Consider the following 15391-nt stretch of genomic DNA (forward strand, 5'->3'; position numbering starts at 1 on the left):
ACACACACATGCACACACACAAACACTCTTGCTAGAGCTTGCTAATCGCAGACATGGTTTAAAAACACCGGTTATTTAGGGTTTCCAGAGCTCTTAGCAGCTACAGGGAGGTGGTGCCGACAAATGCATTTCAAGTTGTGCGGATTTTATTTATTTATTTATTTTTAATAATGAAGCCCCGCACATTGAAAACACCCAGTCCAAACGCAGCAGGGTAGCTGTTTCCTACTTGAATTAATCCATTTTAGCTTTTTACCTCGTTTCCTACTTGAATTAATCGTTTTAGTGCTTTACCTCATTTGAACCTGATATTTAATCGCCCAATATTGCACAGACATGCATCTGGTACGACTGTGTTTGAATGAAGAGTCATTATTACGTTGATACTGTCGAGAGAGAGAGAGCGATTTCCCATAAGCTTTATCTCACCCGTTCTCTGCAGAGTTTAGTGAATGGCTCCAGACCGACAGAGATCAGCACGGACTCCAAATGCTCCCCGGATCAGAAGATACCTGTGCACCACCTCAATGGTCATGTGACCACGCCACATCCTCCTCCCTCTGAGCGTAGCGGCGGCGGCGGCAGCGGGGGCCGAGGGAAAGGACAGAGCGGGGCCGGTAGGACACGCGAGGAGTGCACGCTGTCTGAGGTGCAGGACCTCAAGGACCAGCTGGAGGCTCTGAAATGCCAGGTATGACATACACACGCAGATACAGATAGAATATAAACACACACACACACACACACACACACACACACACACACACACACACACACACACCGATACAGATAGAATATAAACACACAAACACACACACACACACACACACACACACACACGTTCGCACACTCATGCACACACACACAAGCACACACACACACGCACACACAGACACACACACACACAGACGTACAGGACCCACAGGTCAGAACACCAAGAACCCAATTGACAATCTGAAATGCCAGAATAAATACACACCGGCACACACACCAAATACTTACAATCTCACTCACACACACACACACACACACACACACACACACACACACACACACACACACACACACACACACACACACACACACACACACACATCAATATACACACACTCATATACACAGATACTGTAGGTCAGGGCCACAAGGACCCTGGTAGGCTATTGATTTTTAAATGGATTTTAAAAAATGACAAATTCCGTTCAAATAATGCACGTACACACACACACTGATAAACATTCAAAAACAATTATATTGTATGTCTTCTACATAGACCATTGAGGTGTGCACAGTCTCCTGAGAAACAGAAGAAGAGAACAGGAGAACAGTGCCACCTAGTGGTTGTACTACACACAGCACCTCATTCCATTCCAACAGTTCCAATCATACCCACTGCATCTCTGCTCATATTGGACACAGAGGAAACAAACCACTTGGTGGTGCTCTATAACAGCTGATGATAACCACGGCCACACGTTTATCCAGGCCCAACCCCAAACCAAAGGACGAGTTTGGCTTTTTTTAGTCAGAACAGTAACCTATTCAGACTTAATATTCTTCACATATATATTGTGTACAATATTCACGTCATTTTAAGTATTTCGCTATGCCGCTAATCACACTCTGTGTGTGTGTGTGTGTGTGTGTGTGTGTTGTGATTTTCTGTGAGAGTTATATGTATTTGTTGACTTTCATAGATTTTGTAGACATTTTCAGTTTCAACTGATATCAGTTCTCAGTGCCACTGACCACGCGGTCGATCTCATCCTCAGACTAAGATCTACGAGGCGGACTACAGAACCGAGCACAAGGACCACGAGCGCATGCTGCAGGAGAACAAGAGGCTGCGGCGCAGGGAGGGCGAGATGCGCCAGCAGATGGCACTCTTGCAGGAGCAGGTCAGTGTTACGACTTACGAGTAAAAACCCGTAATGATGAGCCCGTCCACACTTTTCCCTGCGTTTGGGATATACAGGGTTTGTTGTCAGTGAACCATTTCCTATGTGTTTGTTTGTTCATTTATTTGTTTTGTTTGTTTGTTTGTTTGTTTGTTTGTTTGTCTATGTGTTTAATTGTTTATTTGCTTATTTGTTTGTCTGTTTCTCTAATAATCATGGTATTGACCACTCACACTGATTATGTTAAATTATGTGAGACCACATCCCAAAATCAAGTCTTATTTATTAGACTGAATGTGCTTCAGTTCAGTTCAGTTATCGCAAAAGTGAATATAATGTTATCACTAGAGGAATACAATCATAGCGCAGAACAAGAGTCATTAAGGTTTAATAGGTTTCTAGAGAAATAGAGTCATCTCTTGGACATTCACCATATGATAACACTGGGGAATATATCTCCCCAAACATAACAGTTTAGCCTCAGTCCTGTCCAGTTATGCCCCTTGAACTGACTTTATTACGGGCTTCAATTATCCTCCATAGTTACACTAATAATGAACTCATTAGCTCAAAATACAATTCTGTCTTCCTCAATGTTACTTAATGATGTTCAGTACCTGTAACATAGCAAGTAATAGGCTCAGTCTATTAGAAGATGATGAATCTTAATTGCTCGGTGTACAGTACGTGCGTGTGTGTGTGTGTGTGTGTGTGTGTGTGTGTGTGTGTGTGTGTGTGTGTGTGTGCGTGTGCGTCTGTGCATACTTCTCTCTCTCTCTCTCTCTGTCTCCGTGTGTGTGTGTGTGTGTGTGTGTGTGTGTGTGTGTGTCCAATCCATTGCAGTTGACCATAGCTATCCCTTGTCCAGTTTAAGCCATCAGGCCTTAGGTACTCCATGCCCAGACACAGGTCCAATAGACTTAGAAACTCTGCTATCCCGACTTCCATTTTCATTTGCCAGAGCTGTTTAAATGTGTTCATTTTTTTCATTTATTATTGTGTTTTAAATACTGTGGGTATTTTATGTTTTACTGTACTTATGGCTGTTTACTACTGTAGCTGTAAAAAAAGTAAAAGATCAGCGCTCATCCGTGTGAGGTGCAGGATTTAGAATAAACTTGTAATTTTAAAAAAGAATCCGCAAACTTAAAGTCTTTGCACAAAAATGTTTTTAAACTTTACTGAGTGCAAGCTTTCGGTCGTTAGACCTTCATCAGGCAGAGTGATCAGTCTGCCTGATGAGGGTCTGACCGAAAGCTTGCACTCAGTAAATTTAAAAACATGTCTACTTGCTGTTCAAATAATTGCCCCATGGGGGCAATAAAGTTACCTTGACCTTGACCTTGACCTTCCTCCGCCCCACAGTTGAAGGTGTATGAGGATGACTTCCAGAGAGAGCGGTCTGATAAGCAGGTGCTGCAGCGGCTCCTGATGAAGAAGACGCCGCCCCCTGCTGGGGAGCGGGAGCCTGCGCTGGTGCACCGCTGCAGCGCCAGCAGCCAGGAGCCCGAACATGCCCACGAGCGCGAGCGCGAACGTGCCCGGGAGGAGAGGAGGAGGAGGAGGGAGGCACAGCGCGACCTTCATCACCCCACCTGCCCCAAGCACTGTCAGCGCCATGCAGTGGGGGAGTTCTCCTGAGTCCTCTGCACGTGAGCACGCACACACACACACACACACACACACACACACACACACACACAAACATACACACACACACACACACATGCACATATACACACACACACACAGATATATATACACGAACACACACACATACACACACATGTATATATATATATACACATACGCACCACACTCACACACACACACATATCGTTTGAATTTATATTTAAGTTAATATTGTAATATATTGCAATGTTACAAATCTATTTAAATAACTGTGAAGTAGTTCCTGATATTTATTAAAGAACATATTATATTGAAATTTATTAAATAAAGAAGAGGTGTGTTATGTTTCCAAAACATTATATGTATATCCAAAACATGTGAATGTCTACGTCGTTTTTGTTACAGACCATACAAACTAACAGATACAAGGATGTTTGATGAACAATAATATATTGATATTTTGTCTGTATCTCAATTTTTAGATTACATTTTTTTATTCCACTGGAAATTTGAAACCGCAACTTTTGTATTACTGTAATCTGTGTATGCTGTAGCAATTAAAAAAGTAGAATTTTAATGATGTTTGTTTGCTTTATACCTCTTTAATTATTTGTTCTGTTATTCATTGTTTATTGTGTATCCTGTAGGTATTTGTTAGATTAGTCACAAACTTGTGTGTAATAGCATATCACATATCGATACTGAGACACCCACTCAAGAAGTCCGAACACTTCGAATGAAACGAAATAGAAAATAGGCACCGCTCCAGCCAGTGTTTATTGTACCAGGCCATTGTCACAGTGTCATCAGAGGACACTGAAACAGGTGACTTAGTAACCTACAGTAGCTACCATTGTCTGTCCTTTTTCCTTGTTTGCTGAGTGACATGTGTCAAAGACAAAGTTGATCCTTTTTCTTAGAAGTGATACATCAGCAGGTTAAGCCTATAAGTTCAGCCTGAGTTCCTGATGGCTGATGTCATCACCAATCAATAACCTGAGGAGCGTCATGGCTTTTTCTGTTACCAGAACTGTGTGTTTACTTCCTCTTTGGCATTGGACAGGGGGGCCAGTGAACTGATTCAACTCTGTAATGTGATGTGGATTGTGAGTTTACCTCCACCTCCACTTGGCAAAGACACAATAGAGTGCGCTGAACCAACACTGATCTTCAGACTGATCTGGCGTCTAAATCAGATCAAAATTACAGTAGCATTAGTCATATCTTGGGTGATCAAGTGGTGCCTAGAATTATGGAGGCCATTTGTTCCCCAATACTCCACAGAACCGCACCAGAGATGCCTTCATTGCTCACTTGCAACATTTTGTTGAAACCTGCTTGGCCATGTAGACACTTAGAAAAAAGGTGCTATAGAGGTATATAGAACGAAAAATGCTTCATGCTTCATATACAGTATGGCACCCCTAAATGGTTCTTTAAACCATTTGGAAGGGTTTATCAAAGGAACCACTAAGGTTTCTAGCCTGCATGGTTCTACTGTATATACAGTAGCACCCCAATAACCTGTCACTTTGGATGAAAACATCTGCAACATGAATAATTGTAAAACCAAACATATTAATAAACAACTCCATCAGTCTGGACTTTCTCTTTGTTTTTACTTCATGCATGCTTTCCTGGAAACAAGTTGGGTATCTGTGTGACTGTCTCCTGTCCAAGGTTCACTTGAGTGAGAAATTACTCTAATCCTTCAGAAAGACAAGATCAATGTATGTTACCTGGAAGGAAGTCTAAGTAAATTCTAAGAAAAACTTAGTTGACCAATGACCATATACGTAGTCACTTTAAATAGAAACTTGTCTTACTGGTCCATTGTCAGGCCTGTCAGTCATGGACAGGTGGAGTTTCCAGGCAATTTCTCAAGAAAACATTTCTCAAGGGTCACCTACATCACGTGACATCCGGCGTGGCCTCAAGGCGAAGGCTATTTGCATATTAAGTCATGGTGGGGTTCACTGAGTACACCTGGAAGTCTTTGGTGTTCCTGAGCTGAAGATTTACTGGTGTTGACTGAAACTCAGTTCCTTGCAGTGCACAGCAGACTTCATCCTCTGGTGTGACATGACATCACAAAACATGACATCACAAAACATACCCCATGTATTTACTGAGTGTTTCCTCTTTGGCACTGGACAGGGGGGGGGGGGGGGGGCAGTGAACTGATTCAACTCTGTTGTGATGTGGAATGTGAGTCAGCACATGACCTCCCCCACGGTATCAAGAAGACACAATAGAGTGCGGTGAACCAACACTGATCTTCAGACTGATCTGGCATCTAAATCAGATCAAACATACAGTAGCATTAGTCATATCTCGGGTTATCAAGTGGTGCCTATGTAACGGGTGCTAGCTGGTTAGCTATGCTGTGGAACGTTAGTAAACCTCACTCCCCGACACTTCAAGAGCGCTGCTGGCATGAAAGCTAGTAGCCTGGGCTTTTAGCTGGATTGTTAGAGCGCTCGACTCCCGATCCGAGGTGCTGCTGTCTCGCGGGCTCGAGTCCGGGCGTGTGCAGGGCTGGACCGCGGTGGTTCCACACAACGCAGGTTACATTGGTGCCGTGACCCGGATCGGGAGTTAGGTTTAGGGGGGTGAGTGTAACGGGTGCTAGCTGGTTAGCTATGCTGTGGAACGTTAGTAAACCTCACTCCCCGACACTTCAAGAGCGCTGCTGGCATGAAAGCTAGTAGCCTGGGCTTTTAGCTGGATTGTTAGCGCGCTCGACTCCCGATCCGAGGTGCTGCTGTCTCGCGGGTTCGAGTCCGGGCGTGTGCAGGGCTGGACCGCGGTGGTTCCACACAACGCAGGTTACACCTAGAATGATGGAGGTCTTTTGTTCCCCATTATTCCACAGAACCACACCGGAGATGCCTTCATTGCTCACTTGCAGCATTTTGTTGCAATCTGCTTGGTAGCTGCATGGCCATGGTCCTGGGATGCCAATACCGGAGAGCACATGCGATTGATGTCCGCTAACACCTATACGGATTAGGGGTAATTTAGAGCTTAGAGCTAATAGTGAAATGGAGGAGCAGGGGAGGAGGTGGGAGGCTCCTCTGGAACCTTGTTCAGAAAACATCATTATTTGATTCCAGCAGAGACTCACAGCCATACTGACAAACACAATTTTGAGCTGTCAAAAGCACATAAGAAAACATCCGAAACATATGAAGACCATATAGTTACTTTGAATAGAAACTTGTCATACTGGTCCATTGCCAGGCCTGTCAGTCATGAGCAGGTGGAGTTTCCAGGCAATTCCTCAAGGAAACATTTCTCAAGGGTCACCTACATCACACACTAATTAGCTAAAGGCATCCATCTGTCCATCTGCATAAGTCATAGGGTTTACTGAGTATACCTGGAAGTCTATTATTGGTGTTCCTGAACTGAAGATTTATTGGTATTGACTGAAACTCAGTTCCTTGCCAGTGCACAGCAGATTCTTCTTCCATCCTTAGCTAGTGATCCAAGTCTTTTCTCAGCTGATTCCAGTGTCATAACTGTTTCATGTCATGATGGTTTGTGTAAGTTCACAGCAATCTTTTGTGTGTACTACATTTTTAAAAAATCCCATCCTTGGTCTTCATAATATATGGATATGCATTGTGTTTTCTCCGGTATGACATGACATCACAAAGCACACCCCATGTCTTCCATCATGTATGCATACACTGAGGCAGTTGAAGTGGGCCAGCTATTTTCTAAGAAATGCCCTGAAATATAATCCCTCATTTTCCTACTCTTTTTGTCCTCGCCGTTTATGAAAGGGTCAACTCTTGTGCTTGTAAACAACGGATTCCGATTCAGAGACTGTCAAGTTCAATGTAAAGGGCATTGTTGCAGGACGATCTCGTGTTACAGTGCATACAAACAGCCAGTAGGTGGCACTGTAGAATGCCCAATGCTCCATTTCAAATCTCCAGCATCAGCTACTCACCCTGTTCTGAGGAGGGCCATGTCATCACTCCTGTGAAGAATTTACTGGTTGATGGGTTTTCCATTTTCCATGACAGAACCCCGTGTGATATTGTCTTGCATTTCTCAATCACCTCCATCAACTGTGGTGTGCGTGCAACATGCACAGATGTGATGGGAATTTCTGGAGAAAGAGCACACCCATAACACCCCCCCCCCCCCCCCACACACACACACACACACACACACACACACACACACACACACAACTCAGCCTAATATAAGGAGCCTGTGGCATGGAGTTGGCAGAAGCGTTCCCAGAAGGAACTAAAGTGGACCTTGGACAGGACGCAGTCACAGAGACACCCAACCCAGAAGCCAAGCCAAGCCGAGTCAAGCACATCATCTGAGGTAATGACAAGAGTAATTGTAATGGCTGAGCTCTATATACGCACAGTGACTGGTGTGTTTGAGGCTCATTTTCAAAGGTCTGCTGACATTCTGGGATGAAGTCTGTGTCATCTGGTTCTAATTCACTCTATCATTCCATCTGTCCTTCTTGCTCACAGCTGCTGAAAGCATCACGCATCAAGGCGTCAGGTCTCTCATCACACAGGTGTGCACAGGTGAGCCTCTCCTCTGGTGCGAGTGACTAAAATCACATCTGGCGTCAGAGACCTGTGTGCATGTGTGTGTGTGTGTGTGTGTGTGTGTGTGTGCAGAATGGATGTGTGCATGTATAATAATCTGCCTTGAAGAAGAGAAAATCTCTGTAACAGTAGGTGTCTGTGTATATACAGTATATGTGTGTGTGTGTGTGTGTGTGTGTGTGTGTGTGTGTGTGTGTGTGTGTGTGTGTGTGTGTGTGTGTGTGTGTCAAAGAGAGAGAGAGTCAGAGAGAGACAGACAGACGGTGATACAAAGAGAGACAGAGAGTCTGACCACAGTGTGTGTGTGTGTGAGTGTGTGTGTGTGTGTGTGTGTGTGTGTGTGTGTGTGTGTGTGTGTGTGTGTGTGTGTGTGTGTGTGTGTGCAGAATGGATGTGTGCATGTATAATAATCTGCCTTGAAGAAGAGAAAATCTCTGTAACAGCAGGTGTCTGTGTACATGTATGTGTGTGTGTGTGTGTGTGTGTGTGTGTGTGTGTGTGTATGTGCGTGTGTGTCTGTGTTTGTCAAAGAGAGAGAGAGTCAGAGAGAGACAGACAGACGGAGAGACAAAGAGAGACAGAGAGTCTGACCACAGTGTGTGTGTGTGTGTGTGTGTGTGTGTGTGTGTGTGTGTGTGTGTGTGTGTGTGTGTGTGTTGTCCTGTCTGTGTCGGGGCGAGCCGGGCTCTGAGTAAGCGCTGCTGTATTGGGCCCGTGGGACAGGGGTGTCGGCGCTCATTTGCGCAGCCCCAGAGATGTTTTTGTCATTAGTGCCGTCATGCAGCGGGTCGCGCCGCACCGCGCCGCACACGGCCCCCGGAATCTCCTGGGCTAGCGCTCCATAAACAGCCCAGAATACATTTATCCTGAGTGAGCGGGCGAGAGAGCGAGCGAGCGAGGGGTGAAAGAGGAGGAAAACAGAAGAGAGGAGAGAGAAGTGCCAGAGAAAGACAAGTGCGTTTCTGAGGAGAAACGGAAATACCTCTGTCAGGAGAAGCTTGTAATGGCCCGCACTTTCCCTCTCTCTCTCTCCTTCTCTCTCCATCTCCCCTCCTTTCTCCCTCCCTCCCTCCCTCCCTCCCCCTCTCTCTCTCTCTCTCTCTCTCTCTCTCTCTCTCTCTCTCTCTCTCTCTCTCTCTCTCTCTCTCTCTCTCTCTCTCTCTCTCTCTCTCTGTCTCTGTTGCCCTCGCTCTTTTTTCCACAGGGCAGGTTATAAAAACAGGCTTCATCAGGACACGCTTCCTCAGTCTAACAAGGGCCCAGCTGGTTATCCCAGACAGAGAGAGCGAGAGAGAGAGTGAAAAAGAGAAAGAGAAAGAGAGACAACATCGAAGTAAGATCCGAGAGCGAGCGAGCGAGTGACCGACCGACATCCATCCCTCAGCAGCCAGCAGTCATGAGCGTGTCCACGGAACAGATGTCCAGCCTGTACGAGCAGCAGGGCTACCTGAGCGGCGTGGGTGTCCTGGACCCCACCGAGCTACGGGAGGCCCGGGAGGCCTTCGCCCAGCTGGAGAGGAAGTTCGGTGAGTACCGGTCAGCCGTGGTGGTGAGGCGGTGGGGTGGGGTGGGGTGGGGTGGGGTGGGGGGGGGGGGGTGGGGTGGGGGGGGATTGCGTTGCGGTGGGGGGGTCGGTGTGGGCAGTGGTAGGGCAGTGTTGGCAGAAAGACAGCAATAGCTGTGAAGTGCCACACAGCTATCTACTGTTTTGATGATTGTTACATGATACTGTTTTTTATTTAATAAATAAATTAATTAATTCAAAAATAAAACGCAATAGAATAAAGCATTTTCTGGAGCCTGTTTGGAGAGTTGTGGGTAACATGCTGTAATGTGCCATTCACCAGTCACCAGAGCTGGAGACTCTATTGCTTCTGTTGTAACTGACATTTTAACATTTCACTGGAAAGCTCTCTCCTCTCTGTCATCAGTTTGTGCAACGCAGCTGTGCTAACCCTTCAGTTGCTTGTCCCCCAACAGGAACTGACTATACCGGTTACAGTCTCCACAACGTGCACATGCAGTACGACTGGGTGATGGGGCTAGTCAAGCACCCCCGCGTTCTGGAGGTGGTAGGTGCCGCCCTGGGGCCAGATGTCCTCCTCCTGGACTCCAGGTTTATCTGTAAATACCCCGTAACCAGGGGCAACCGAGGGGCCGATGTCATCTCCTGTGAGAGCGGAACGGCAGGGGAAGAGACGAACGGAGAAGAGCGGAGAGAGAAGGAGGCTGGCCTGCCCTACGTGGCCTGGCACCAGGATATGAGGTGGGTCACACACACACACACACACACACACACACACACACACACACACACACACACACACTATAATTGCATATTCTATGTATTATTGACAAGCTACCATCAGGAAAATGTTCTAATCATGGCCAAAACAAATTCAAATCAAAACCAAATAAATGTGTTTATTGTTTCGCCCCTACTTAAAAAAAAGAAATAAAGAAAGAAAAAAACATATTGAATCTGATATAGATGTGCTCCTTATGATTGGCAGGTACTGGGGGCTCGATGGCGGTCCAGTGTTGTCTGTGTGGCTGGCTCTGGACGACTCATTGGAGGACAATGGAGCTCTTCAGGTTATTCCAGGTACAGAAAGAACACCTCCCATCCAAATGAAAGCTATGATAGAGTGATGAGTGGTTAGATATGTCGGAGTGCATTACATCAGTTTCGCTTCCAGGGACAGGCAATTAGTATGACTGATAGAACAAACATACACAAAGTGCCTTTTCACATAGCTGCCTATTAAAATAAAAAAAAAAAGACAATGTCACCATTCATGAGGCATATTTCAACATGTCCCGGGAATTCCAAAGACTGTGGGAGACCTGTGTTATACAGTGTGGCCAGAGTAAACTCTATACTCTCATCTCTGTTGAAAATACCGTAAGATGTTGCCTCTAAAATATTTTCACAGCTTTCACAAACTCGGTCTAGACCACTTAGGTTTTGACAAATAGCCGGCCTGTTTTAGAAGAAGAAAAGGCCCCTCTGTGACAGCGAGTAAACGCAGTGGAGGGCCATGTGATTGATGAACCAAACACAAGCTCACTTCCTGTCTCCAACAGGAAGTCACTGCTCCGGGATGCTCCCTCACCGCCAGTCTCAGCGCCCGGGTAACATGCTGTCGGTCAACCAGGAGATCCCAGAGGAGCTGGTGCAGACAGACAAGGCTGTACTCTGCCCCCTGCTGGCCGGGCAGATGTCGGTGAGTGGTGCCTACTCAGAACAGTACAAACTCATAGAGCGCCAAGGCACACATTCTGACCTTTGTGTTAATTGATTTTGTATCAAAGCTTTGACAAAAGTCATCTCAAATTTCACACTCCTGGCTCCTAACACTAATAACGTTTTGACCATTCCTCAGTCAGTTTCCTGGACATTTGGTCATTTGGTATATTAGTTATCCGGATATTAATGTTTTATTGTTTTGTTTTGTTTTTTTGCGAACATGCAGCTGCACGATGGCCTGCTCGTCCACGCCAGTGACCCCAACATGTCGGACCGCAGGCGCTGTGGTTTTGTAATTCGCTACGTCCCCACATGTGCTTATCCAATTCAGGTGAGAGAAACGCAGAGTGACAGAATGTGTTAAAGTTTGTGTGTGTGTGTGTGTGTTACAGAAGCAATATTTTTTAAGGAAAGAATAGTAAGTCAGTATTCAGTATGCTATGTAGTGTCTGGGTATAGTTTCTTCGGTGACTGCCAGTAGAGCATTTTTAAGAGCTGTGTTTGAAGACAGTGGGCAGAATGAATGGGTGACTCATTTCCTTGGCAAGTTTGTATCTACAAGCAGTGGAAACGTCTTGAGAATGTGGGGGGAATGTTTTGTGCAAACACAAGAAAGGCTGAAACCTCAGCCCTTTTTGTCAGTGCTTCCCTTAAAAAACGTCCCTCTCTCTCTCTATCTATCTCTCTCTCTCTCTCTCTCTCTCTCTCTCTCTCTCTCTCTCTCTCTCTCTCTCTCTCTCTCTCCCTCCCTCTCTCTTTCTCTCTCTCTCTCTCTGCACCCCAGGACCCTGACAGACCCAGGCGTTTCCATGCCACCATGCTGGTAAGCGGAACCGACCAGTATGGACACTTCTCACACAGTGAGGAGCCACAGATCTGAAGACTACAGCCAATGAGGAGGAGGCAGAGGAGGAGGAGGAGAATATTTATAATACTTTAAATTACTTTGTACTGTTGTACTCTCAACAGTACTATATGATTTACTGTAATGTACAATATTATACACTTTACTGTAATATCTGCACAGTTTTAACATTTTTAAGTAAATAATATATTGTGACTAAGAGGCATGTGTAATATGGGGAACTGTTTGATGATATGTTTGGGCTATATATGTATTTGGGATATAGAATATGTGAAGGGTTGATTCTGAATGTTACATCAGTTTAATAAAATATTTAACCGTATCGCATTGATCTTTTGTTTCTTTTTTGCACATTACCCTACGGCAATTGGCAATAATGGAATTACTATAAAGCTAATATATATATATATATATATATATATATATATATACAGTATATACTGTGTGTGTGTGTGTATATATATATATATATATATATATATATATATATATATATATACTGTATATAATGCATATATTACACATACATACATACATTATTAGAGTGCTAATTCTTGCCACTTTGGTGGTAGTTTTGGCGCAAATGACTCACAATTGCTGTCTAACAGAGACCTTGAAAGAGTATGACATTCTCATTTTGTGAGATTGTGTCATCATTTCAATAATCAAAGGATTTTTTATATATATACTGTATACAGTATATTTCTTTTTTTTTCAATGTGAGAAACATCTCATCACATTTCACAACATGCAACAGCACTGAACACATTATACAGCATGCTGGTCAAGAAATACAGAAAAACAACAGCACATTTTCACAATTTAAACACATACAAATCAATTATAAATAGGAAAAAAAGAGCTGAGATCAATTCAGGCTTGATAATACTATTAATTATGGGGCACTAGTCTAGTGTAGGAAACGATTATCATTCAGTCTGCTGTGTCTGTCATTAACTTCAGCCAGTCTGGAAAAAATAGGTTCACTCACTTGGCTTTTCCAATGTCTAAGAATGACTCGTACTGCAGTGATAAACCCATCTAGTGTCAGGGCTGACTCCACTTTAGAAACCTCTTGTGACAAAAGGGACCTATCTCCAAGTACGCATCAGGGGAGAGAGGCAATGGTGTGGCAAACCAGTCAGTAATAGCTTTGATGATTTGTTTCCAAAAAAGGAACAATCCCACAAAAGATGGAGGTAAGATGTGTCATTATTTCAAGTAGTCTTTTTTCAGTAGTGTTTTCAAAGGGTGTACAGTACACTCAATAAGGCTCTATGAGCAAATGTCATCACTGTCACACTCAGACACCATCAATACTCATTTCATATTAGGCCTATTCACCTTTAAAACTTTACCAACTGTACTCATGCAACTTTTTTCAAGATAATTGCATGGTTATAACTATACAATAATATCATATTATGTCATTGGAATGTGTAGTGAATATCAGGTGGCCTGCACACAGGGGATATGAGGATGGACATGGGCACAATGATGAATATTTTAGACTCAAGGGCCATCAAATGTGTCTAACTAAACAAACAGAAAGAGCCATGTGTTGTAAACATGGCAAGTTGTGCCGATTTGAGGCCCAGTGCTTCTCTCATTCTCTCGTGTTTTGACAGTGACTGTGTGGTGCCATTCACTGTCCTGGGCTACTGTGCAGTATGTCCTGTTTTTGTATGCAACAGGATGACAGACTCCAGGTTTAGAAACATAAAGATTTTTTTTATGAATTCTCCATTTTAATTGCTCTGGAAAATAATGTGTGTCTCATATACTGTATGCTGAAGTCAGCTGTGTTGATGGACAAATTAAGTCAGTTCGGGGCACTTGGGAAGTGAATAGGCAGAGAACAGCTACAATTAAATGACATATTTTGAGACAACTCCCCAGCAATACTGTACGCCACAGTTCACCAGGTGATCCCGTGGACATTAGGAAACACAAACATACACGTACAACATGCAAAAAAAGCTTCAAATCTTTTCATAACATCTAAACCTTTGTCAGTTCCTGTGAATATTCCTGTGCATTTCCTGCAAACAAGGTTCATAAGATTAGCAGCTAAGACAATAGTCTTTGGCGTAGGATATGGATCCACTGAACCATGTCTCTGAGTGGTTTGACAGGTAAGGGTTAGCTGGAGGAGGAGGGCAGAGCCTATACCCCCTGCCTGGACCATGAACAGGGACCCAACTGCAGATGGTGGGGAGAAAGCAGGTGACGTCGAAATAGTGGCATCTACTGCAGTGGAGCATGTGGATGATTGGTCATGAATGAATGGATGACATAGTTTCCCTGGTAGAACTTGCATCAAAGTTCCAATACCTGATAGCGTGAATTTCCTTGTATGACACAAAGGCCTTTTTTTGTTTATTGTAATACCTTATGGATGATAAGATAAGATCAGACATGATCAGATACGACCTGTGACCACTGTAGGAAATATGCTGATATGCATTTGTCTATCATTCTGTTTGGGCTGTGATGACAGCTATTCTGTGCAGGACAGAAGTCAGGGCTGGTTCTTCCTCATTGCTTGTGAAAACATCACGGTTACACATTAAAAACCTGTATTGTGATGACTCCTTCAGAAGGCTAACACATTTTTTTCTGGAATGAATTATTGTCATTGGTATATATGAGCATCCATGAGATGAGTACAATGAATGCGTCTTGGATTGGAGCACATGCTGTAACAACCCATTTTACAATAAGAAAGGTCCAGAGTCCTGATCAATCTTATGAAAACATCTTGCCATAGGTACAGTTAATGGTATAATCCAGTGGTCATGACCTCCCCGGGCTTTCAATTCTTGTTATTATTATTATTATTATTATGGCAATAGCATATTTTAGCCATAATTGTATCAATAGATACAAAAATAGCAGTGACATTTCAAAATAAAAGCCTTTCTATTTTTGTTTTTCCAAGCACAGTGCCCACCCTCAATAGGTGAGGTTAACGTTGAAAATAAAACTATTGAATAAATTGAATAAGTTGTTAGATTATGGATAGGTAGTTTGTGGTATTATGCTTGTGTTTTGATAGGCTTATTTGCAACGTTTGTATAGCCTATACTTCTACCACTTCCGATAGTGGATAGTGGAGATTGTAAGTCACTGCAGCCATTATTTTGGGTATTGCGGGCTG

The 15391-nt window shown here is 43.9% G+C and overlaps 2 protein-coding genes across 3 annotated transcripts in view; both read left to right on the plus strand.

Moving 5' to 3' along the window:
• The window catches only part of si:ch211-153b23.7 (trichohyalin), a 16505-nt gene extending 12401 nt beyond the window's left edge, over positions 1–4104 (plus strand). The window contains exons 5-7 of the mRNA XM_062524611.1: positions 443–691; positions 1770–1895; positions 3261–4104. Of these exons, the coding sequence (XP_062380595.1) occupies positions 443–691; positions 1770–1895; positions 3261–3536 (651 nt within the window). The 3' untranslated portion in view covers positions 3537–4104. The remainder of the gene's footprint in view (positions 1–442; positions 692–1769; positions 1896–3260) is intronic.
• Positions 4105–7783: 3679 nt separating this feature from the next.
• zgc:174917 (uncharacterized protein LOC565650 homolog) lies at positions 7784–12553 on the plus strand. Of its 2 annotated transcripts, none has more exons than XM_062524777.1 (8): positions 7784–7877; positions 8036–8092; positions 9321–9642; positions 10097–10382; positions 10630–10721; positions 11204–11343; positions 11593–11697; positions 12151–12553. In XM_062524777.1, exons 3-8 carry the CDS (start codon positions 9513–9515, stop codon positions 12244–12246), a joined length of 849 nt encoding a protein of 282 aa, XP_062380761.1. In that variant the 5' UTR covers positions 7784–7877; positions 8036–8092; positions 9321–9512; the 3' UTR covers positions 12247–12553. The 2 variants fall into 2 exon arrangements, with proteins under 2 accessions (XP_062380761.1, XP_062380762.1); XM_062524778.1 differs by having other exon boundaries at positions 7788–7877; positions 8036–8082.
• Positions 12554–15391: the final 2838 nt, after the last annotated feature.

The sequence above is a fragment of the Sardina pilchardus genome, chromosome 21, assembly GCF_963854185.1.
Source record: "Sardina pilchardus chromosome 21, fSarPil1.1, whole genome shotgun sequence".
NCBI lineage: Eukaryota > Metazoa > Chordata > Actinopteri > Clupeiformes > Clupeidae > Sardina > Sardina pilchardus.

What these genes read in the sequence shown, in the direction of transcription:
- zgc:174917 (XM_062524777.1), top strand. Translation starts at nt 9,513, where the DNA reads ATGAGCGTGTCCACGGAACAGATGTCCAGCCTGTACGAGCAGCAGGGC. An exon ending in CCAGCTGGAGAGGAAGTTCG is followed by an intron (nt 9,643 to 10,096) that starts GTGAGTACCGGT and finishes GTCCCCCAACAG; the next exon opens with GAACTGACTATACCGGTTAC. An exon ending in GCCTGGCACCAGGATATGAG is followed by an intron (nt 10,383 to 10,629) that starts GTGGGTCACACA and finishes TATGATTGGCAG; the next exon opens with GTACTGGGGGCTCGATGGCG.